General features: G+C 48.0%; 2 protein-coding genes across 2 annotated transcripts; both read right to left on the minus strand.

Annotated features, from left to right (window-relative positions):
* Positions 1 to 459: 459 nt before the first annotated feature.
* NRIP2 (nuclear receptor interacting protein 2) lies at positions 460 to 10,172 on the minus strand. The gene is given in 9 exon segments (XM_028533298.2): positions 460 to 1,656; positions 1,941 to 1,993; positions 2,248 to 2,369; positions 2,714 to 2,796; positions 3,940 to 3,973; positions 3,975 to 4,090; positions 7,219 to 7,370; positions 7,373 to 7,624; positions 10,163 to 10,172. Coding segments are annotated over 9 exon segments (915 nt in total). The 3' UTR covers positions 460 to 1,563.
* A 7,971-nt stretch (positions 10,173 to 18,143) lies between these two features.
* TEX52 (testis expressed 52) lies at positions 18,144 to 23,832 on the minus strand. The gene is made up of 3 exons (XM_036018523.1): positions 23,734 to 23,832; positions 22,086 to 22,636; positions 18,144 to 20,072 (listed from the first exon to the last, which is right to left on the minus strand). The coding sequence occupies exons 1-3, from the start codon at positions 23,803 to 23,805 to the stop codon at positions 19,778 to 19,780; spliced, it is 918 nt and encodes a 305-aa protein (XP_035874416.1). The 5' UTR covers positions 23,806 to 23,832; the 3' UTR covers positions 18,144 to 19,777.
* Between the last annotated feature and the right edge of the window lie 503 nt (positions 23,833 to 24,335).

Genomic DNA, 24,335 nt, shown 5'->3' on the forward strand with positions numbered 1-24,335 from the left:
AATGGGTCAGCCTGGGGAAGGGTCCACATTCACATTTCCTTTTTGAAGTTCCTTTTGAAGATCATTCAGCCCCTGACGGCACAAGGGAAGACCAGGGAAACCGTTACCAGAGAACATTTATCAGTGGGGAGTAGCTGCTGAGAGCCTGCCATAGGGCCTGGGAGTCTGAGGTCTGCAACTACAGAAGCAGCAGGAGGCAGAAGGGAAAGGAACTGGGTGAGACCAGGAAGAGGGTCATGGAGCAAGGCAGTGAAGGACCAGGGCACTATCTATGACACGTGGCTGAGTCCCTCTCCTTTCCTTGTGAGGGCAGGAGACTTGGCTGAGAAAGGTAAGGCCCGGGCGTCACGGGGCAGCTTCTTAGGTGCTGGTTCTTCTCTAATCTACCCCATGCTCAATATTTGTTTCCAGCTCAAGGTCCTAGTTTCCTAGTTCAGGTTAGTTACACCACTTTCTTCCTCTAGCCCGCATCCATGATTCGAGAGGCTCAAACCAGCAGAAACGACTCTCAGGGGTCTGGCTTCTTACGATTGAGTTCCTCTCTTCACAGTGAAGTCAGAAGAGCCCCCTTGTCTCTTTGCCATGGCTTAGAACCTGGTAGGGGATAGAAAGCCATTGATTCCAAAACAAGACAAACTCCACCTATGGAAGCCAGAGATGAGGGGCAGGAAGAAGATCTAATGGGGTGGATAGTTCTAGAAATAAGGAGGAATACGGTTAGTTAAAGTCTGAGTACTGACAACTTTACTATCCCATCCACCTTTGGGACCAGCTCTCTCTAGGGCTCTTGCACACATACCCTAAGTTCAGGGGCCCAGTGGATGAAAAAGCAAGTGGAGGAGGATGAATATCGAGGCAAATATTAGAGGTATATCCAAGGGCTTGCACTGGGTAATCAAGTAGTAACTGGCTTCAGACATTGGCAAGCTCAGAAAAGGTAACAGAGCTCCTAGTCTTGTGAGCTGGCATTCCTCTACCAAACCACCTTCCTACTGTATTGAATTACTCTGTTCAGTGCTTCTTTCCCCACTGAACTGTGGGCACACGTGTGCAGAATCAGAAAGGTAGGCACCAGCTGGGCCAGGGAACCAGTTGGTGAGGTGCGGGTCTAGTTGTGAAAGATGGTGAGCCCAGAGGTGGAGTGAAGGCAGTGGAGAGGCTTTGGCGGGAGCTAGAGCACAGGTGGAGGACAACAGTACCTGCAGCCCTTGACTCAGCCGGTTTCTACCATGCCAGGGGCCCAATCTGGAACCCCATTTTGCTTTGTCATTTTCTGCAGTCCTGATTTGGCTCTACTCTTCTTGGGAAGGCAATGAGAGAAAACAGGGAAAGCAGAGCCCCGAGCTCCTGGACCATCTCTCAAAAAACTGGGGGATAGGGAAGTTGCTGAGAAGCAGGGAAGAACGTGGCTGACTGAGGGTAATGGAATATCAGGGTCAGGGCAGTGACAAAGGCACAGACAAAGTAGTCCCCAGCTACCTGGCAGTAGTAATGTCCCCATTCCCCACATGGCTGTTCCCTTAAGTCACAGTGCTTCCTCCTGGGGACTGACTGGGACAGCAGTCACTGGCCAGGCTCTTGGTACAAAGGCAGGAAGGGCAGCTCTGGGAAGGGGGCTTTCAGCCTCAGCACTCCACGCTCCAGGTCGATACAGCACTGTGGGGTGTGGAGGGGAAATGTGAGCTCCTCGAAGCAGGTATCCTCCCTCCCAGCACCCTCTTTTTGTCCCCCCCCACCCCGCTCCTTGCTCCCCTGTGTCCGTTCACCTGGGCCCCTGTCAGTGAGGGACCCAGTTCTCCACATTTTTCGCCTGTGGGCAGGCAGATCAGGAGCCTCTAAGGAAGCAAAGGTGCAGTTGCATCTTATCAAAACCTGACCCACACCTGTGTCTCCTCCCTTTCCCAGCCCTTGGTCAGGCCCCAAAATGCTAGCATCCTTACCTTGAGAGAAAGCAGAGTCTGCAGTCCAAGACAGAATTCAGGACTCTCAGCATCTGTAGGAACCATTTGAAAACAAGGTTCTAAAGGGTACCTGGGGGTCACTGCTGCCCTTCTGTCAGCACATGACCCTTCTTTGCCCACCCCCATCCCCAGGTTTGAGAATCTTGGCACAGATATTGGGGATAGTCAGAGCATCTTTGGAGACAACTTGTCTGGTGCTGGCAGGGCTGAAGTCTGCCTTTGTTTCACCCGGGAGAGAAAGACAGGAGAGATGGGAAGTAGGGCTGTTGATGAAGGGAAGACTTACCCACTACCTGGGCCGAGCACGCCACAGTCTGCTGGCCTAGCTGCAGCTCCAGCTGCTCCACTTGAGTTGGGGTTCCAGGGGCCAGGTCCCCCCCTGAGGCTTTTAGGACCCTCTTCCCTAACCTGTGGTTGGTAAGCAAGGTTATGGCCACTACAACCCCACCCCCCTCCCATCCCTTTTGTCAGCTAATGTCCCTCCCTCCCCACCACACTTTGGGTTCTCATCCAATCCCTGACCCCACACAGGGTCTAAATCCTTGTTTTCTCTGCCAGAATCCCCATCAACTCTTTGGTAAATAACATCTTTATTAGATATAATTCACACACCATAAGAGTTACCCTTTTAAAGTGTACAGTCAAGTGGTTTTTAGTATGTTCAGGGTATACTTACTACTACCTAGTTTCAGAATATCATCACTCCCAAAAAAAGCCCGTCTCCCATCCACTTTGTTGGGCCATACTCTTACCCCAGGCGGGTGAGGCATCCAGTGGAGATCTGGTTGTAGTGGGTACCTGTGTCCACGGCCACCCTAAGCACCTGGTCCTGGCACTGAGAAAGAGAATTGTGGGGGATTTAGTGAGTCCCAGGAGAATAGACTGGGCCCTTCACCTTCCTAGCCTTGGGTGGTTCCCTTTCAGGAACCAGTAAGTAAAAGGAATGAACTGAGTCTTAAAGAGGCTTTTGTGGGACTCATACAATTAAGGCAAAATTGGCTCAAATAAAGGAACCAAAAAAAAAGTAAGTGAGCTGCACTTTGTGGTGAGTGCATCTGTTAGGAAACAATTTGATCAGGAATGGAGATCTGTTTGTTCAGAGGAATTCTTGGGAGGCTGAGGGCCACGCAGCTGGTGAATCTAGTTGGGAGTAGAGGAGTGGTGTGGGGACTGGGACACCTTGTTAGGAAATTCAGATGTGGGAAAGAGAGGCGTTGACCACAGGAAGCAAAGGAAGACACATTCGTTTTCTTTTGGATTTATACAGACATTTTGGGTTATGCTTGGATATCATAAACATGCAGTTTTCTCATTCCAATCATTTAGTGAGCATATACTATGCACAGATGTTGCTGGAAGGCACAGCAATGAATAATACTATTCTTTTGGAGTCTAGGGCAAGTAAAACAGAACTACTGTATGAAGAAAGGGCCATCGATAAAGTGCCCAAGACATTGAGAAGGAGGAAAGGCTATTTCCTACTGGGGAATCAAAAGGTTCCAGGGAGGAGGTAACGTTTAAGCTTAAAAGATTGTAGAATGTGGATATAAAATGATTGCAAAGCAGGCAGAGGATATGCTGAGCAGTGGGCATTTATTAATTAGCAAAGTTTGATACTGGTTGAGTGGTCAAACAGCTCCAGAGATGACGAGGCCATCACATGAGCTTTTGCGGATGGTTGCATTTCCCATCCGTGCACACACCATTTGTTATGCAGAGCACTCTACAGGGCACTCACACATCACATGCAGAGACTATACTTTGATAAAGGAAAGGGGGAGTCATGGTGGTGATGTGAAATTGCAGAGGGAAGATGGTCGGAGGCAGAGAATAAAGGATGGGGATCCCATTTTTTTGGTCCAGGCTTAGGGGAGACGTTCCTTTTCACCCTCCTTCCCCTACCACCCAGGACACAAAGTGGGTGGAGTGAGCCAGGGCAGGATAGTTAATGAAAGCCAGTGCTCTGGGAGGTTCTCACCTTGCAATTGACCAGAAGAGCTGGAATCTCTGGTGCTAGTCTTCCTCCTGTTCTCCTGGCCATGAATCAGGGCCTGCCCCAGGGGAGACTCCCCCTGGCTCCAGCTCTGGTTTCTCTCTACCAGGCGTCTTTGGATCACACTGTGTGGCTGCTGGCTCCATCACAGAACAATGAAGGTAGATAGGTCTAAAGCCAAGTATCCAGGCTGCTCAGTTCCCCCACCTCAGATATCCCAGGGTGCTGTCCCCAACCCCGCCCCATCCTGAGTCTCAAAGGAGTAAAAAGGGGCAGGTGCTCACCCAAGGCTGCCAGCAGTCAGAGCATCACAGCAGAGTGAACCCCAGTATTAGACTATGCCATTTTTTCCGAGCCCCCAGTGGATTGCTCAGTGATGAAGAAATGGAACGAGAACAGTCCATCTAGTTAAGACTGATTAATATCAGCTCATGGGACATTTCAGGAGCTAGTATTATGCTTGGGAGAAATTCTCTTTCAGATCTACAACAAACTATTTATTTTTTTTGGACATGTTTCCCCCTTTGCAGGGTTAATGGTGCAATGAGAAGAAGTGAAAGCAACAACAAAAATGGATAAAGTTAAAATCCTTAAAACCAGAATGCTGGAAGTCATCCTTTGACTCTCCTTCACTCATAACCCCCATACCCTGCCAATCACTTCCTAAATTCTACCAGTTTTGCCTCCTGTGTTTGTAGTCCATCCCTACTTTCTATTACTGCCTTTATTTCAGACTCACCACAGCTCTCCTGGATCACTGAGATGCCTCCTTATGTTCATGAGAACCTGCCTCCAGTACTGTCGCCTCTCAGGTACATCTGCTCCAAGTCAATGGTTATCTAAAACCCCTGTTATTCAAAGTGTGGTCCTCACACCAGCAGCTTTCACATCCTTTGGAAGCTTGTTAGAAATGCAGGAAAGCTACTGAATCAGAAGCTTCATTTTAACAAGATCCCCAGATGATTCCCGTGCACATTAGAGTGTGAGAAGCACCCAAATAAAACAAAGCTAACCATGTTACTCCCTGTTTAAAATCCATGAAAGCACCCCTATCCCCATTGTTTACATGGTAGAGCTCAAACTTTTTAAGGCAATCCACAGCCCAGATGACCTGGTCACTGCCCAAATCTGCCTCTTCTCCCCTTTCCCATCTCACACTGCTTGGCTCACCCGCCACAGCCACCCTGCTTGTACTGCTTGCACCAGGCTGTTTTTCCTCCTTTGCTTCTCTCCCCTATTCCTGAGACTGGATGGCTAGCTCAACACACTTTGTTCAAGAACTAACGGTTCCGGAGAGAGTTCTTGGGTTCCATGTACATCTGGTAATGTACATCTGGTTCAGGTTTACCTCCTCCAGGAAGCCCTCTCTGGCTTCTTTGTGTTCTTCCCTCCACACACTGGGGTGTGTGGGCTGGGATAGCTCCCTTTGTCATGCTTCTCACAGATGTCATTTGTGGATTTCACTCCCTCATTAACTTAGAGAGCCCTTGAGATGATGTCTGTATCTATATATCTTTATATCCCAAGGCTTAGTTCTGTGTATAGTAGTTACTCAATAAATCCATGCTGAAGAATAACATATCCTGCCAGCCTCCACACATGCTTCTCCACCTGCTCTCTCTCTGTGGGAGCCTGAGATTGTTTTTCCACCCATGACCTAATGAGGCCCTTGAGGCTGCTCCCCAGCACGAGACCCAACTCTGGGAAAAGGGCAGCGAGCTCTGGGACTGGCCAGAAAGAGCGACTCTGCAGTTCCCAGCTCTCCTCTCACCTTTCCCATGGGCATGGCCCTTCTCCAGAAATCATATTGGATGGTCCCCAAAGAGTAAAGGCTGTAAGATGCTAGCCACTGGGAGCCAGAGAACCTGCTTCCCTGTTCCCTTGTTTCTCAGCTGTGCTTACTATGCTTGCAAGGAGGAACAGCCCCTGGAGTTTCTCTGAACTGAAATCTCAGTCTGATCACTTTTCCTTTTGGGGTGCTGCTGGGATAGGGCTGAGAGATTCCCTGGCCTCTGGGCAGGGTTCCAGGAGGGGGCACATTTGACTAGGAGGAAGGTGAAATGTAGGGCTAGGGCATGAAGGGTAGTGAGGGCCTGTGATTGCCTCTAGGTTCCCAGGTGGCAGGGGCTGCCGGAGTGGCCCGAGGCCCACAGAAATGCCTTTGTACCCGTCAGGTTGCAGGAGTTCCCACCCTCCTCTCAGCCCCTCTGATGAGGAGATGGGAGAGTGAACAGAGTGCTCTCAAACCTTGGTATAAAAATCTTTCTTCTATGAGCAAGAGGCTAGATATGATTTCATGTTCTCTGGCCCGTAGAGGTTCCTTTCTCTCTTAAGCTAAATAAAATAGTAGCTGAATGAATAATAACAGCATTTGGATAGTACTTTCTCTCAGTCAGGCACTGTTTTACGTTCTTTATGGGTATTAGCTCATGCAACTCTTGCAACAACCCTATGAGGTAGATACTATTTATTACCTTTATCCTCACTTAATAGATAAAGAAACAGAGGCACAGAGACATAAAGTAACTTGCCTCAATGTCAGAGCAGGATCTGAATCCAAGCAACATGGCTTCAAAGCCCAGGGAAATGCATACATGCAGTTGTCCCCTGACCCACTCACCCCTTCACTGTCACTGCCCCACCCCACCCCTCTGGAGGTCAAAGCTGCTGCAAGGAATGGAAGGAAAGGGGCCTAGAGGGAGGCTTGGAGGAAGGAAAGGGACACTGAAGGAGGCTGGGTGGCCCAGCAGGAGCTGTAAGGAATCCTGATGATTTGGCAAGGATGGAGAACTTCAATGCTTCATTTCGAGGGGAAAAGGCAACTGAATGGGCAGCCTGGGTATGAGGGAATACAATTTAGGGAGAGGAAAGCAATCACAGCCCTAAACTGGCCAATCCTGCGGCTCTCTCAGCTGTAAAGGACCACTCCAGAGGCTCCTGTGTCCCTGAAAACCTCTACTCCTAAACAGCAGAGCTCACTCCAACATAAACCTTCGATTTTAGAGGGGAAGCTGAGCAATGAGAATGGGGTCTCTTAGCCACCAAGTTCGGGAAATATCCCAGTGAAGAGCTCAGAATGGCCAAAGGAAGCCCCTTGGGTTGGGGGGACTGCCTGTCTCCCACTCACAGTGAGAGGGGAGAATCTGAAGGCTCAGGGTCTGCACTTAAATGTCCTTACTCCCACCCTCAGGGTAGGGGGTGGGGAGATGGAGAGAAAGGGCCAGAGGAGTTCTCCGGGGTGGGGTGGGGAGAGGGCTGCCTCACCAAGTCCTTGGACGTGCCCAGCCTCTTGAGGCTGTCCAGGGGCAGCAGGTCAGCAGAGTCCTTGTGCAGGAACTGGGTGGCCTGTTTGAGCCTGCGCTGCTGGCTCAGGTGGGCTCGGTCCCGAAGCTCTGCCTCTTGTCCCCTCTGCTGGAGTCTCCCCCCTCTCTCCTGGCCTCCTGCCTGGTGCTCATGGCCCCTGCCAGGCTTGTTGAGCTTGATGAGCCGAGTGGGGGCTTCTGAGGGATCCTCCTCTCCACCCTCTCTGCCTTCTGCGTCCCTGTGGTTCCTGTCTGTCTCTGTCCCGGGCCGCAGCTCTCCTGACGGGAGGGTCTCAGAGGGAGGAAGAGGAAATAAATAAATAAATAATGTTCAGGAGCAGCCGCGTCAGACACCAATTCCCAAAGAGCTCAGTAGAGGGAGTGAGGCTCCGCTGGAAAAACCCAGCACTGGAGAGAGGGCGGTGGGGCAGCTGGCAGGCTCTGCAGTGTTTCCAGTTCTGGGGGCCTGGCCAGGGTAGGTGGTGGAAGGGTGTGTGTGTGTGTGTGTGCATGTGCGAGGGGTTGTGAAAGTGCTGTGGACTGTCAGGATGCCCATGGCAGGTTGTTTGAAAGGCGGTGTATGTTGTGTGGGGGGGCAGCCTGCATGGTAGTGCTTGGTGTGAGTGGGATATGCAGGCCTGTGCAATCATGGGTGTGGGCAGTGATCTGTTCCGCAGCGGCCACCCCTCCCTCCACCCGGGGTTCTTGCAGCCCAGGGGTTGGAGTGCAAGCCAATAACTAGGTTTGGGACCAAAGGGGGCAGCATCAAAATGTCTTTCCTTCCTTTCCTCCCCTTCAGTAGGAGACCTTTCTGGTGTTAGCCTTTCAGTGTGACCTGTGTCAGACCGGTCTTTATTTTGTTTACTGTGGGGCCTCAGTTCCAGGGGTGGCAAGAGCAGCTCTGAACCTCCCCAAAAGCAGGCCCAGTCTCTTCTCTGTTTTATGTAAGCCTCCTCCAGTCCTGGCTCTTTAAAAAAGCTGTTGTAATTCAAACATGCAGAAAGTTATAAAGAAGAACCAATAACCTTTACTTGGGAGCCTCCTAAAAAAAATAAACTGTTACAAATATAGCTGCATCTCTGCTTACACCCTCCCTTCTCCCCACCCAATGTCCCTCCTGAATTCGGTGACTGTCGCTCCCACACCTGTCTTTATTCTCTATGCACATACATGTGTGTGTGTCCTGAGTGACAGAGCATTTAGTGTTGCCTAACCTATTGTATTTATTCCTTTGCAACTTGTCCTTTTTTGCTCAATATTTTATTAGTGAGATTCATCCATGAGGTATGCATAGCTCTAATTCATTCACTTTAACTGCTGTACAGTATCCCTCTATATGAATACAGCTTATTTAGGAAATTCAGGCTTCCATTCTTTTTCTTGCAACCAGTGCTGCTATGAACTTTTTGCACATCTCTCCTGGGGACATGTATAAGCATTTCTCTAGAGTATATATTACCTAGGGGTGGAATTGCTTCCCCATTTATGCATAATTCCAAATTGCCTTGCAAAGTATTTATACCAGTGTACACTCCAGTCAGTAGTGAATGGGGATCCTGGGGCTTCGCTTCCTTGCCAGCACTTATACCAGACTTTTTATAACCCTGGCTCATCTGTCTTCAGATTTTTGTCTTCCAGCCTTTTGTCTTCACCATCATCAGAATGCTTTGGTCAAGCACCTGCTCACGTGTGTTGAACGCTCACAGGATGAGCACCCCACCAAAGCCCTGCTCCTTAGGGACACAGTCTGGTCTGGACAGCACCAAGGCACATGCACATTCAGACAAACCAGATGCCCACTGGTCTTCTGTGGACCAAGCCTCTTTGAGGCACTTTCACGACCACTACAATGGTATGAGAGAGAGTCGTGTCACAATCCCCATTTACACATGAGGGAATTAGCTATGTGTTGATTTGATTTGTGTCCCACCCAGTTTGAATGTTAAAGTCCTAACCTCCAGTACCTCAGAAGGTGATCTTGTTTGGAGATAGGGTTTTTACAGAGATAATCAAGCTAAAATGAGATCAGTAAGGTGGGTACTAATCCAATATGACTATGTCTTTATTAAAAGGGGGAAATTTGGACACAGAGACACAGAGGAAGAATGCTGTGTGAGCACAAAGGCTGAGAATCCCAAGGACTACCAGCAAACCACGAGAAGCTAAGAGACATACATAAAACAGATCCTTCCTCATAGCTCTTAGGAAGAACCAAGCTGGCCAACACCTTGATGTTGGACTTCTAGCCTCTACAATTGTGAGACGATAAATTTCTCTTCTATAAACCAGCCAGTTTCTGGTATTTTGTCACAGCAGCCCCAGGAAACTAATACATTAAGATTTAGAAAACTTGCCCAAGACTCAGTTATTATAGGGCAGAGCTAGGCAGCAAACCTTTGTGTTCCATCTCCCAAGTCTTGCTCAGTTTCCATTATGCCAAAAGAATACTGACAGAAATGATAAGCATGGGATGAAGACCAAAGTACGATATAATTCCATTTATCAAGCTCCGGCCCACCAGACCCTGGCTTCAATTGGACCCGGTTTTAGTGGAATATTTCAGCTCCCTCTCATGCCTTTGATATCCATCAACACCATGCATTTGCCTGGAACAGAGGTGGAAGAGGATCCACTGACATGTCGAGCTGGTTTCTGGTGGTGGTTTCCATGGGATTAATGGTGTGCATTGACAGATCAGTGAATGACCTGCATACTGTGATGCTGCGCAGACCCCAATGCTGAAAGGTATCTTCTCCAACTTTGTTCTCAGCAATTTATTTCTTAGGTTTGACCATTCTTCAACATCTTCACGAGTCCTTTATTAATTCAATTTTTGGAGGAGTAACACTCTCAATGAACAAGAGTGAGATGACTCCAGGCACTTAGCAGAGTTGCCTTGGGCCCACCTGGTGACATGGACGAGACGTCTCTGTGCTCAGGTGCACTTCGGTCTGTAGCCTGCATTCCAGGGAAGACTAAATGTGCCTTTGGATGGGGTGAGGTTGGGGACATCAGTTTCTCTTCTGCAGTGGGCTTGATAAGGCCTTTGTTGCCTGGTCCTAAGAAACACTTTTGCTCAGGAAATGCCATTTTCTGGGATGTAGCTGAGTTACCCTGAATTTTGCATGTTCTGCAAACTAGGACTTCCTCATTCACTATCTATCTCACCATCTTGGGGTGGGACTCAGGGGTAGGGAGATTCTCTTTTGACTTTTTGTGTCCCTTGGTTTCTTCCTTTGTAAATTTGTTCTTTACCCAGAGTGACAGGGTGAACAGGAATGTTCTTGCAATACAATATTCTGAGCTCTTTTTTGTCAGGAGCTAAAGAAATTTTTTTTTTTTTCTGGTAGGTTGGTGGAGATTACCAGGGAATGTACTACAGCAAATCTGTAACCGCAGCTGAGTTTTCTGTATCTTTACCAATAATTCATCTTGGATCCCTCCTCTCATTATTTTTTAACCATTGAACTTTAATGATGAGACATAGAGGGAGAAAACTTCCAAGAACACTATGAAGGAAGATTAGACCATTCTAGATTGTAAAGAAGCAGAGGTTTTCCCTCCCAAGATGCTTGGGAACTATCTATAATTTCTCTTATTTATTTCATCTTGTGGTTTACATAGAAGTGAGTAGACCCAAATTCAGAAATTTTATGAGAAAAAAATGGAAATGTGCTATATGACTCCCTCACTATATTGGTTCTCCTCTGAATTATAACAAGTTTTCTTTTCAGAAAGAATTCAGTCAAAAATATTTATTGAACCTACTATGTGTTAGACACTGTGCTAGACCCTTGGCGTGTAGTGGTAAACCAGATGAAGTCCCTGCCCTCATGGAGCTCACATTCTCATGAGGAAGGCAGATAGTGAACAACTAAATTCATAATGTCAGGTAGTGGTAAGAGCTGAAGAAAAACAAAGCTGGGTGAGAGGAGAGTGTGATGGGATGGGGCCTGGGGGTGGCTCTTTTAGAGCAGATGACACTGTGCAGGGATAAGAACAAGGTGAAGGAGAGAGCCACGCAGGTACGTGGAGAAGGGGTATTGCAGACAGAGTACTTGGAACTGTGCAGGTAAGAGAGGATAGGCTTATGTCTCACTCTGCACCCCAAGCCAGATTTCATCCTCTGTCCCCTCTGTTGGAGCTGGCTCCTCCTGTGAGCAGTCATTCACACCAGCAAGACAGGCGGGTAAGAAGAGAATAGAGCTACCTGTCTCCCCCAGGATGGAACCATTTCCTTGATCTCCTGGGCACAGTGCTCCTCCCACCTGGATTAACAACCCCCAAACACTGGATTTGACAGGCCTGAAGGAGAACACAGAGCACTGCTGAGTAGGTTCCAAAAATTGCTGGAGGGCAATGTGCCTTCGTATTTCTAGCAATGAGGAAGGCTGAGAAGGCCTCCAAAAGGTAAGGTTTTCTTGGCCTTTACCCACATAGGCCCTCAGTCATTCTAGAGAACTTTCTGCCTTTAGATAAGACAATACCTTGTATTTGCCATTGGGTGTCTGACTGTCATTAGCAATTCTAGACTTGTGCTGATCAATACAGTCACCACAAGCCACATATGGTTATTAGGCACTTGACATGTGGCTAGTCTGTGTTGAGATCTGTTGTAAGTGTAAAGTACACTGGATTTGAAAACAATATGAAAAAATCTGGAATATCTCATTAGCTATTTTTACATTGATTACATTATTTTGTTGCCAATATTTGGATCTATTGGGTTAAATAAAATAGATTATAAAATGAAATTTAACCTGTTTTCTTCTTACTTTTTTAAGATGGCCACTAAAAATTAAAGTTATATGTATGGCTCCATTATATTTCTGTTGGACAGCACTGTTCTAATATATTCACAGCTCATTTCCTTAAACCTGATTATAACTGAATCATGATAATGACTTCTGTGAAGAGTGAAATAGGTAAACCATGGCTCGCCCCCCGCTGCACACACCCAAGCACAACATTACAACTACGACAAAACCAAATCTCACCTAGCTCATCAGAAAATCAGCTGTCATGGAAGTCCGACAACCAAGGAATTAAGGAAGCCACATTCATATAGACAGGCAGGAGGATGGAGATGTGAGACACGTGGAAGAAGTGCAGAGAGGCATGGAGAAGTGGAACAGGGGTCCCCACACCCACGTGTGCTGGGTAAAATCAGGAGGGATAATTTGGGAGTGAGGGATTCCCAGTACCACACCAGACCCCACAGCCCAGCCCAGGTTCCAGCACCAGAAGATAAGTCCCTATAACTTCTGTCTGTAAAAACAAGTGGGGATTGGGACGGCTAAAGAAACTGAAGGATTCCCTGGAGTCTCTTTTTAAAGGGACTTCAGTGGACTTAGGACTTACTCAGACTCACATCCTCTGGGCTTCGGCACCGGGTAACAGCTAGAAGGGCACCAGTGGCATACAGGGAAAGTGAAGGGTCTGGCATCAGGGTGAGTGCCGGGAGACAACTTCCTCCTGGATAAAATCACAGAGGCCAGGCAGAAGCATTGTTCCCTTTTTCAGCCCTCCCCCACACAGAGCCACAGAATGGCCCCCATGGGTTGCCCCACCCTGGTGATTACGTCAAGTTCCCCCCATCCCCTTAACAGTGAGCTTTTCTACAATAGGTCATGCTACTAAGACAGGGAGTCAAAGCAGCTCTGCCTAATACACAGGAACAAACACAGGGAGGCTGCCAAAAGGAAGAGGCAAAGAAATACAGCCCTAATGAAGAACAGAAACAAAACTCTAGAAAAAGAACTAAACAAAATGGAGATAGGCAATCTATCAGATGCAGAGTTCAAAACACTGGTTATTAGATGCTCAGGAATTCATTGGGTACTTACAGCATAAAAAAGACCCAGGCAGATGAAGGTTACTAAGTGAAATAAAGAAAAACTACCGGGAACCAACAGTGGAGGGAATGAGCCAGAATCAAATCAATGATTTGAAACATAAGGAAGAATGAACATTCAATCAGAACAGCAAGAAGAAAAAAGGATCCAAAAAAATGAGGATAGGCTAAGGAGCCTCTGGGACATCTTCAAACATACCAACATTTGAATCACAGGGGTGACAGAGAAGAGGAAGAGCAAGAAATTGAAAACTTATTTGAAAAAATAATGAAAGAAAACTTTCCTAATTTGGTGACGGAAATAGACATACAAGTCCAGGAAGCACAAAGAATCCCAAACAAGTTGGACCCAAAGAGGACCACACCAAGACATACCATAATTAAAATGCCAAAGGTTAAAGATAAGAGAGAATCTTAAAAGCAGCAAGAGAAAAGCAGAGACTTACCTACAAAGGAGTTCCCATAAGACCAACAGCTGATTTTCCCAATCCAAGTACTAACCAGGCCTGACCCTGCTTGGCTTCTGAGATCAGATAAGGGTGGGTACATTCAGGGTCGTATGGCTGTAGACTGTCAGCTGGTTTCTCAAAAGAAACTTTGCAGGCTAGAAAAGACTGGCAAGAAATATTCAAAGTCATGAAACCAGGGATCAACAGCCAAGATTGTTCTACCCAGCAAAGATATCATTTAGAATCAAAGGGCAGATAAAGAGTGTCCCAGACAAGAAAAAACTAAAGGAGTTCATCATCACCAAGTCATTATTATAGGAAATGTTAAAGGGACTTATTTAAGAAAAAGAAGAACAAAACTATGAACATTAAAATGGCAATAAATTCACAACTAACAATAATTAAAGCTAAAAAACAAACTAAGCAAACAAGCAGAACAGAAACAGAATCATAGATATGGAGATCATTTGGAGGGTTATTAGTTGGGAGGCAGAAGGGGAACAATGAAGGAAAAGGTACAAGAATTATGAAGTACAATTGGTAGGTATGGAATAGACAGGGAAGTGTTAAGTATAGTATAGGAAATGGAGAAACCAAAGAACTTATATGCATGACCCATAGACATGAACTAAGGGGAGGAGATTGCTGGAGGGAATAGGGGGTGCTGGGTGGCTAAGGGGGGAAAATTGGGACAACTTTAATAGCATAATCAATAAAATATATTTTAAAAACATGATATAATCTCTAGCATCTCTCTACTGTATCAAGAAGTTCTTCACAGCTAATCTAAATCTCTATAACTATATTCAAAATCTCTTTCTTGTCCAAACCACAATAGAGACAGAAGAAAACTGGTTCCCACATTCTTCATGATAATCTCTTATGCCTTTATATGTCTTTATACCTTTTCTTTTTAATGTTCATCCTCAAGGCTGAATAGTGCCAATTCTTATCTCTGGTTGTAGGGTGGGAAGGAGAGTTCATTTGGCACAGTGAAATCATCCAGTCAAATACCCTGCCGCATAAGGAAATTCCCAGCATATTCTTCATGGAATGGGTTATTCAGAGCCATGCTAACAGCTCCCTTGAGCCCATGGAGGTAAAGGGCAGCCAGTTCTATTTCAAGTTTTCTCCTCTGGCCCCTGTCAGACCTGCTGATAGGAATGAAGTTGTTTTCCAGAATTCTCCTGTCCAGAAGGTCTGTGCCAAATTTTGAAAGTTTATCACCTTAACTCTGTCCCCAAAGGTAGATCTTCCAAAGATTCCAGGCTAGGGAAAAATTTTTATATTTGACACTAAGATATTTTTCTTTTAGTTTACAGATGGGAAAAACAAGGCCAAGTATTTGTATTTACTGATGAAAACAGACCAAACAGAAGATATTGAAATGAACTAAGACAACCTTGGTCAAGTATTCCAACTCAGTCATTTACTAACTGGGTGACTGGGTGAAGTGCTTAATCTTTTGGAATCCATGCACTCATCTATAAAACTTAAATAACATGGAATTGTAGAACTGCTGTGAAGTGTAAATGAGAAGCAGAAGCAAAATGATTAAGAGCGCTCTATGCCTCAGTTTACTCATCTCCAAAATGGAGATTATAGTGGCACCCACCTCACGGTGTTGTGCGGATCAAATGGGGTGACACGTGAAAAGCTCTCACCACATTATATAACACACAGTAAGTGCCAAGTAGACACTGGCTGTTATTTTGGAACCATACATATGCATGCTCGTGCTTGCACGGACATGCACACACACACGCCTCTCCCCTTCGTTCTCAGAGGACAACCAAATCGGGTGTCTAGTACATTATTTCTCATCCTATTTTAATTATTTGTCCATCTTCCCATCAGATCCTTGGCCTTATCAGGGTAGGGTGTGTGTGTGTGTGTGTGTGTGTGTGTGTGTGTGTGTGTGTGTGTTTCTTCTCTCTCTTCTTACACAAAATTTGTTGATGAATTGTTCGGCAGGACTCCAGGAGAGCAGGAGGAAACAGGCCATTGTACCCATAGCTCCTGAGATGATGAGACACCGGAACAGCCTGTTGTGCTCCTCACCTGATTTTTGAAGTCACAGAATCCAGCTGATGCCACAGGCATTCAGTCAAGGGCAATCACCCTTCCTGCTCATCCCCCTTCCCTCCCACCCGTGGGGGATTATTGCCAGCCTGTCATCCCCTGGGTTCTGTACCCTAATCTTCACCTGGCAAGTGCCCTCAGAAAATCTGGCGAAGCTGCCCAACTCTTTCCAACATTGTAGACCTCTTGAACTCTGATAGACTCTCGTTTCACCTTTCCTTGGGTACCAGCATTTCTCTTCCTTCCCCTCTTGTTTTTATCTAGTTTCTTTCCTATTTCAATTTTCCATCCTTGCTAAGCTGGGCCTGTCCTCGGCACCCCTGGACATGATGTCCACTTTCTAGGATGTTCATGCTAAAGAAGTCACTGGCCATTATCCACAACTGTGTCATGATACCCAGTGTCACTGTTCAGTGAACATCCAATGAAAATGGTGGGCAAAAGGAGGCCACATCAAAACTTCTGCCTTTGGAAGCAGAAGATGCAGCAGCATTAGCCTACAAGCACACAGCATTTGTGAGAGACCTACAGAGAGTGTGCTGGCTGGATACTAACCTGAGATGGGCAACCACTCAGGCACAGAACCACTAAATACAACAGCAATAGGGAGTAACAATTCTACTTCCATGAATGTGATGAAAAGAGTAATATATGTGGCTCATTGGACAGTACAACCAGGAAAGAGTTCAAAGGTAGAAGAGAAGCATGAAGACAATGGCTTGAGAAGCCAGCCAGTGATGAGTAGAAACAAGGAGGCCAGAGTGTCCTGGGGAAGGTGGAAGTGAGTCTGTGAAGGCTGGAGAGAGGATCTTGGCTCTGATTTGTCATCTCAGGGAGCAGAGCAATGGGGATTTTTGAGGCATGACATTCAGGTGGGAGACGGAAGGTCTTCCCATGAAGGTTCTTCAGATGAAGACTGAAGGTCATGATTGGCCAAGTGGCTGGCCCTGCATCTCTCTCCCATGGGTTCCTAGTCCCCACAGCTTTCAACACTTGCTGACCTCCAACCATTCCTCAGGCTCCAGCAGCTCGGGAACCTGAGCTGACCTCAGCAACCCAGCTCATGAGACTAATCCTGGGCATAGGGAAACTGAGGTTGCAGAGGCGAGGTGTTGCCCCAGAAGTGGCTTTGAAAGCCTCTGTGCTGGGATTAATTCAGGTCTGTGAAACTAGTGGCATTCAGCAGAACACAGCATGTTCTGCAGAGGTCCATCCCCACCACCCTCAGATATACTCTCAAAAGCCTGCAGTGAGAGAAGAGGTCTTTAAGGCAGCCCCAAATTACAGGGATCTACCAACTCCACCCCACCAAGGCTTTCAAAGAACTTCCTATTCATTAGGGTATGTGGGAGGGCAGGGGGTGGTGTTCATGGTTGCTGGCTGGCTGAGCTGGGGATTGCCTTACAAAGTCCTCAGGCCCAGGAAGGACGTGTGGATGGATGCTATTCTTGTCCCCCATGATCTCCAATGGGCCACTCCAATGGGTGATCAGAATTTTAGGAGCCTTGCTTCCACATCCTACCGGCTGGCCGCTAGACGAGTGGGCCCTGATAATGTTGGAGTCCACCTGCCAGGAGAAAGGAGGCTGCTGTCTGGAGAGCAGAGCAGGAACGTGATTGGGGGTTGGGGCCCTGGAAGTCCTTCTGATGTGAGGCTGCAGCCTCGGAGTGGTCTGGCTCTGCCAAGGCCAAGTCTGTATAAGTGCAAGCTTACCTTGTGCTCTCCACTAGCTCCAGTCAGAGCATGGGCAGCTTTCTCTGAAGAATTCCAATGGCCTCCTTCCTTCTACCCTGTAAGTCTTCGTATTAACCCTCTAAATATCCCCAGGCCTGTCACTGTGGAGATGACAAACTCTGGCCTTGTGGGCAAGTAGCCTGAGAAGCAGGATGAGAACACAGGCCCTGCTTTCCTCTAGAGCACAGCCCTGTGTCTCCTATCCTACCACCAGGGGGGCCAGGGACTGCCAGTGTGTGTGGCCTGGAGCTAGTCAGCTCTCCAATGGGCCTTGGTTTGGCCTCTAGCCAGTGAGAAGGTGTTTTCTGATGGCCTACCCAGCTCTGACATGGTAGGATCCTAGGTAAAGGGACCTCGTCCTTTCTACCACCATTCCCAATCCAAAGTTTGGGAGAATGGGTCTATTCCTAGAGTCCCTGTACCTCCCCAGAGTACTCAGGGAATTCTCCTTCACCTCTGACTCCTCTCCACCTACCCCTTACACATACCACAAAGAAAGGTGGCAGAGAGAAGGACTGTTGAATAGAGTCATAGATTTGGAACTATAAGGAAATTTGGAAACTCTGTATACACACACTATTTATTAAATTATTTAACATTTGTTTTTAAAGATTTATTTATTTTAGAGAAGGGAAGGGAGAGAGAAAACATCAATGTGTGGTTACCTCTTGAGTGCCACTTACTGGGACCTGGCCCACACCCAGGCATGTGCCCTGACTGGGAATCAAACCTGTGACCCTTTGGTTCACAGGCTGGTACTCAATCCACTGAGCACAGACCAGCTGGGGCATAAAATTATTTTTAACTGAGATGAAATACACATCAAATTTACCACTAAGGGAAACAATTCAGTTGCATTTCACTCATTCGTGGTGTTGTGTAACCACATTCCTTCTATCTAGTTTCATCATCCTCAAACTCCGAACCCATTAAGCTGTCAATCCTCATTTTCTCCTTTCCCAGCACCTGGCAACTATCAGTTTACCTTTTGTTTCTATGGATTTGCCTGCCTCTAGAGAGATTGTATAAATGGAGTTAACAATAAGTGGCCTTTTCTGGCTTCTTGGGTGCAGTACCAATGTTTTCAAGGTTCATTTACAATTGTAGCATGGACCAGTACTTCATTCCTTTTTATGAATATATAATATTCCATTCATTTTTTACTTTTATTCTAGGGGCAATGGTTCATAGCTTTATTTATGGAGGATCTACAATGTGCTAGGGACCACTTTTCAGGGACCTCACTTATGTGATTTTACTTATTCCACTAATTTATATCCTAGTGGCTCCTGGGTGCACATGAAAACACTGAAAACCTGAGGGGACCAACAACCTTCCCAAAGGTCATGTAGCTGGTTAGTAGATGGTTAACCAGGATTGGAGCCCTGTGGTATTTTGATTCCCAGGTACCTGCAGGGCTTGAGAAGGGTGGAGACAAAGAGGCAGTGGGGAGGAGGCCAAGAGAAGCCCCACCGGGGAAGACTTGGGGTTTGACGGGGACAAGAAAAGGTGAGGCGGCTTTCTCTTCAGAGGCTTCCCAGCTGCCTCCCGCTGCCACCTCCACCTTGTCTCCTGCAGGCCCTTCCCTACCTCATCTCCACCCAACTTGCGGCAGCACCTTTTCTGACTGATACGGTTTGCCTGCTCCCATTTTAGGCCACTTGTCCCTGACACCCCATTGTAAAGCTGAGGAATCTGGGTCACCTGCAGCACAGACCCAAGGCCCTAACGTATGCTCCAGGGAACCAGTCTGACCTTTACCTGTGTTCTTCTCCTGTCTGTTATGGGAGACCTGGTCAGCCTTCCTCAAACTTAAACTCTGCCATCCTCTGGCACCAGCCTTGGCCTGACCCTGCTACCCCAAACCCTGTGTAGGACCTGTAACACAACAGAGTTGCTTCCAGTCTTTGCCCAGACATTAGATTGTCCGTGGAGGGGTGGAATTGAAGTTTTTTTTGCCTAGAAAGCTTCCTGTACTCTGACCAATCCCAGTCTTGTTCCAGTGGGCCATGGGAGTAGGAGGTAACTTCTTACCCACACTTCTTAGAGTGCCTCTTCCCCAGGCCTCCCCCACCACACACATTCTTCCTGCCCACTCCTCGTTCTGTCCCTAGGATGGGGTCCCCACTCTGCTCTCCCCACTCCCTTCCCCCATTCCTCCCACTTGTTATGAGAGAGTCCTCCAAGGAAGACATAACAATTTAGAGTTTCGGTAGCATCTCAAAGAGTCTGGACTACAAAGATGGCTTGAAATTGGAGGGGTTGGTGGAGAGGCTCTGTTCTGCAGAGGCCAGAGTCCTTCAGCCACCTCGAAGCCTTCTTGCTTAAGGAACATTGGTTGAGAGCACTGGAGCCTAGGGGTCTGTGAGCCCGCCACGGTCCCCATCCATCTGGAGGGTTTTCTAGTTATGTCCAGATCTTCTCTTTCTCTTCCTTGAAAAAGCTTTGCTTGGCTGTCCCTTGGAGAGATAGTGGAGGGGCAAGGCAATGCGGTCCTCTATCAGGGTTTGGTAATTCCTCACGAGGTCCTGTGTCAGGGGTGCCCTTGGCAGCAAGGCCAGCTTTAGTGCCTTCTCTTGGTAATGAGGCACAGGGTTCGGGCAGGGCCAGCTCCTGGCAAAATTATTGGGAAGTGGGTTGGGGAGGAGATGGAGGCTGAGGGGTTCAATCCTTCCACCAGCTGAGATGTGTTGGTACCTGTTGGGGGGCAAGGGTGTGGAGAGAACAGGGAGGTCAAAGGGGAGATCAGGCATGGTGGAAGGGGTGAGATGGGAGAGCAGGAGGCAGCTCTCCATAAGCAATGAGCAATTGGGCTGTAGGGAATCTCTTCCATCTTCTAAGTGGATGCTGATCTATTCCAACTGGCCTGTACCCTGCGTGTGTTTTGCATTAGGCTGGAAAAATAGTGTTTGGCTGGTCAATCTTTCACCTTTTTGCCATATTGTAGGTAATATCATTATCCAGATTCTAACTACTCTTCAAGTCCCACCTCCTTCACTGACGCAGGGCCCATGGGAGGCAGAATTAACACAGCGCACATGCTCCCCTTGTCACCGGTTAACGTAATGCTGCTACCCAAGAGCCCTTTCTGCTGTGCCCTGCTGCCCTCTGACTCCTGGTCCCACGGCTCCCTCTTGGACAGGCCTGCAATGTTAGAGCCGACAGTGGGAAATTGGCTTTGTAAAAACCGTAGTTGAATAGTGGCGAATTTCCTGTGGCTCAACGTGCTTTGCACCCAGTTCAGAAGATGGGCCCTGTTTGCTGTCTTCAGTTACATAAGAGGTTCTCAGGCCTGGCTGCACATCAGAATGATCCTCAGGAGCTTTTAAAAAATACCATGCCCAGGCTGCCCCAGGCCAAGTAAGTGAGAGTCTCCCAGGAGGGGCTCTAACCTCCACACTTTTCCACAGAGGCTGAGATGATTGTCAGGCACTACCAGAGTTGAGAACGGCTGGGTTTGTATGTAAATGTTCTATTTCCCAGCAAGATCAAAAGTATCTTAATGTCTGAAATCCTCTGGGTTTCTCGTGCCCAGAATGTGCTCTCTCATGGATCTAGAGCCACTTTAACAACTTATTTTAACCCCTTGCAGAGCTGTTTAAAAGGGATGACAGAACATCTGGCCCTGTCAGTTGACTGAGTGTTGAGGAGTGATCTAAGTCTCCTGCACATCTGTCTGCCTGGTATTGATAGGCATTGGCCATCAGTAATCTTCACTGCAGGGACAGTAGAGAGAAGTCCAAGGTCCTGAATAATCTTCTCTCAAAATCACCAATCATTGGCATTTTTTTTAAGTTTACGAATCTCCACAGCCAACCCCCCAACTTCTCAATGCTTCTCTTAATGCCCTTGGGATCGGAGTTTGAGGCATTCTATCCTTATTCATCTCCCCCTTTCCTGGCACTCACACCCAGTGAGTTCCCACCATGGCAGGGTGGGGGTGGGGGTGGGGGCGGGGGAGTGGGAAGGGAGCTGCAGGGTCCTCCAATGGTTCCTTTCGCTTTTGCATTCCTGTCTCTGCTCACTGCAGTCAGCCCTCCGACCCCTTTTTTTCTGCTTTCTAAAGGCTTCCCACCCACGAAGCCTTCCTGAGGGGGATGCTCTAACCTACAGCAATCCCTCCCTCCCTCTTCTGAATTTCTGTTATAACATCTATTTTTTGTTTAGTGCTTCTGTACATTCATTAACCCATTTTATCTCCACCTGTTAAGGAAGGCATGGTATTTACCATCCCTGTTTTATCAACGATGGAACTGAGTTAGAAAAGCTAAGCAGTCCAAGCTTCTGACTCCAGCTCTCAGCTCTTTCCACTGATGACTGACATCCTTACAACACCCACTCTTTGCCTCATGCTTAGCTCTTAGCATGCGTGAGCTTGCATTGACAGCTGTCTTTCCTTGCATGTATGTTGGTGTCTGCCTTCTGCAAGCTCCTCAAAGGCAGGGATTGAATGACTTTCTGTGTATTCCCAGGGTTTATAGCAGGTGTTAGGAACATAGTTGTATTTCCTAATTTTTAGCTAAATAATTGAGCCCCTTCCCTGGCTATCCCTCCCTTGCCTCCATCCCTTCCCTCCAGAGTTTAGTTTTCAGATGACCAGAGGTGGGAGGGTTAGAGTACCAATTAGACACCAGAAACAGGAATCAGAGAAGGAGGGGTCACCTGCAGGTAGGTAATGTGTGAGCTTCCTGAGGAAGGAGAGCCTCTTACTTCTTGAAGTCCTTTGGCGGCAGGATGTTCCCATTGGTGTCGAGGGGAGGTGCCCTTGCTTCACTCCTCAGCTTCAGTTTCTCCACCTCTCTCAGCTCCTTCACTGTCCTGAGAATCACCTGGTTCTTCCTTTTCATGTCCAAGAAGATAGGATTACAGCTGATGAAAGTTAGAAGGCTGTTTTGGCCCATCCAGGAGGGAGGCGGGATGCAGGGCTCTGCTGGGAGCCGGCGGTGGGCCCTGGAGTCTGTCAGCCAGCGCCAGACATTGCTGTCATAGGGCCTGTCGGGCCTGGTGGGAAAGGTGGCGGGCAGCTGTCCCACGTCAAGCCATGTGTGAAAGCCCCAGGTGTGCTCAACTTCATTCTTCCTAGGGTGGTTTAGTTGGTGGCGCACCTTGGACTTCATGTCTGTGTGGGGTGGCAGCTTCAGGGCCAGCCGGTGGTAGGTTTGTGGCGTGAAGCCGGGCAACTCCCAGGTCTCATCAGGGAGGAGAAACTCACGCTGTGCCCACGTGCAGTGGGTCCGGAGAGGCTCACTCGCCCGGACCATCTGGAGAGAGACAAAGGGAGCCTGGGGCACTCTGCCTCTCCTTCCCAGGGGCAGTTCCGGAGGAAACAGGCTGCCTGCCTCCTCCAGACCCAGGGCTCTGAGCAGGACACCGATGGCCTGGCAGGGAGCCGGGTCTCTGCTCCTGGCCTGCCCACCAGTAGTTACAACGGCTCCATATTATTCTCACAGACCTTTCAGCTTCTGTTCTCTTTCCATCTATCAGATTTGGGTTTTGATTTCCCACCCTCTACCCTCAACTTGAATTTTCCCACTCTTCACCCACCCTCTTCATTCGGTGCCCCCACATCCCTGCCAAGGAACTTGTGCTCCTACCAGGGCACATCAGGCCTGAGGGAACCCTGGGGAAAAACTGCCTCGTACCAAGCCAAGTGTTGAAGGGAAATCTTTCTCCAGAGGATGGAGCCTGGGTGCTTTCCTACCTGGACTCCTCCTATTACTCATTTTGCTGTCATTGGTGCATTGTGCTTCTTATTAAAATACAAGCAAGTATAGAAAGCATCTAGACTGTTGGTCCCTTATCTTGTCTGTGCCCCAGCCCCCATGAAATAAATAGTAGCGAATATGTAGGCACTGTGCTAAATATGTATCCGCATCTCATTTAATTTTCACAACCCTATGAGCAGGTGTTATGTATGGGCCTCATCTCAAAGATGTAAAAAGCAAGACACAGTAAATAACTCACCCAAAGTGCCAAGTGAGTGACCAGCAGAGCTGGGACCTTGGTCATCTGTCTGCACTGATCATGAACTATGCTCTTCAAAAATGCCTCTCCTTCCTGTCCACTCCTAGGACTTTTCTTGTTCTAAAAACTCACCTGTTTCTTGGGGCCAGCCTGCTAATTCACTTCTATGTGAACACCCAGTGGGTTGGTCCAGGAGATGTACTAACCAGGCATCTCCTCTCCTCTGTTCTAGCTGTGTTCGCAGTAACATAGGACCAAGAGAGGAAGACAGCAGTTCACAGGCTGGAAGATCTGCTGCCCTGGAGAAAACATGCCCTACCTGACGAGGGGGAGAGTCACTAGCCCAGTGAGGGTACAAAAACATAGGTCTCAGAAATAGGACCCTACCCCCTACCTGCAGGAAGGGTTCTCTGACGTGGGATGGATTACCCCTCCCTGTAGCTGATCCTCCTGGCCTACAGGCCATTGTGCTTCTGGGCCTGACTGCCAGGAGAGGCAGCTTTGTAGGGAAGACCTTACTGGCAGCATTGTTTGCTGTCGGGGTTGCTATGGTGATATTTCCTGGGTGGTGAGGAAGGGAGGAGGGCTCATTAGGCCCTCAGGCCCTGGCTGTCTCAGGTGAGAGAGCTGGGGAACAGGCGAGTTCTGACTCCAAGTGATGGTAATGGGAGCTCTTCTGGGGAGGGACTTGCTTAGGGAGGCCTGGGGAGAAAAGCAGGGCAGGCTTTTAGGACTTGGGGTGGAAGTAGGGGTGGTCATGAGGTACTTGTAACTGGACATATCCTTTCTTAATATTCTAGGAGGTCTGCCTGCATGTCCTCCTTTCCCTTTTTGTGGACTGACTGTAAGAACAGTAATGGGGAAGCTGCGGATTTCTGCTAGAAAGGCTGTGTGCCTGTGCAGGGTGTGGGGGGTGATCCACACCAAAGCCCTTCGTACTCAAGTGCTTCATGTTGGCTTCAGGCCTTCCTCTACCACCTTCGTCATCACCCACAT

This window comes from Phyllostomus discolor, chromosome 2, assembly GCF_004126475.2.
Source record: "Phyllostomus discolor isolate MPI-MPIP mPhyDis1 chromosome 2, mPhyDis1.pri.v3, whole genome shotgun sequence".
Classification (NCBI taxonomy): Eukaryota; Metazoa; Chordata; class Mammalia; order Chiroptera; family Phyllostomidae; genus Phyllostomus; species Phyllostomus discolor.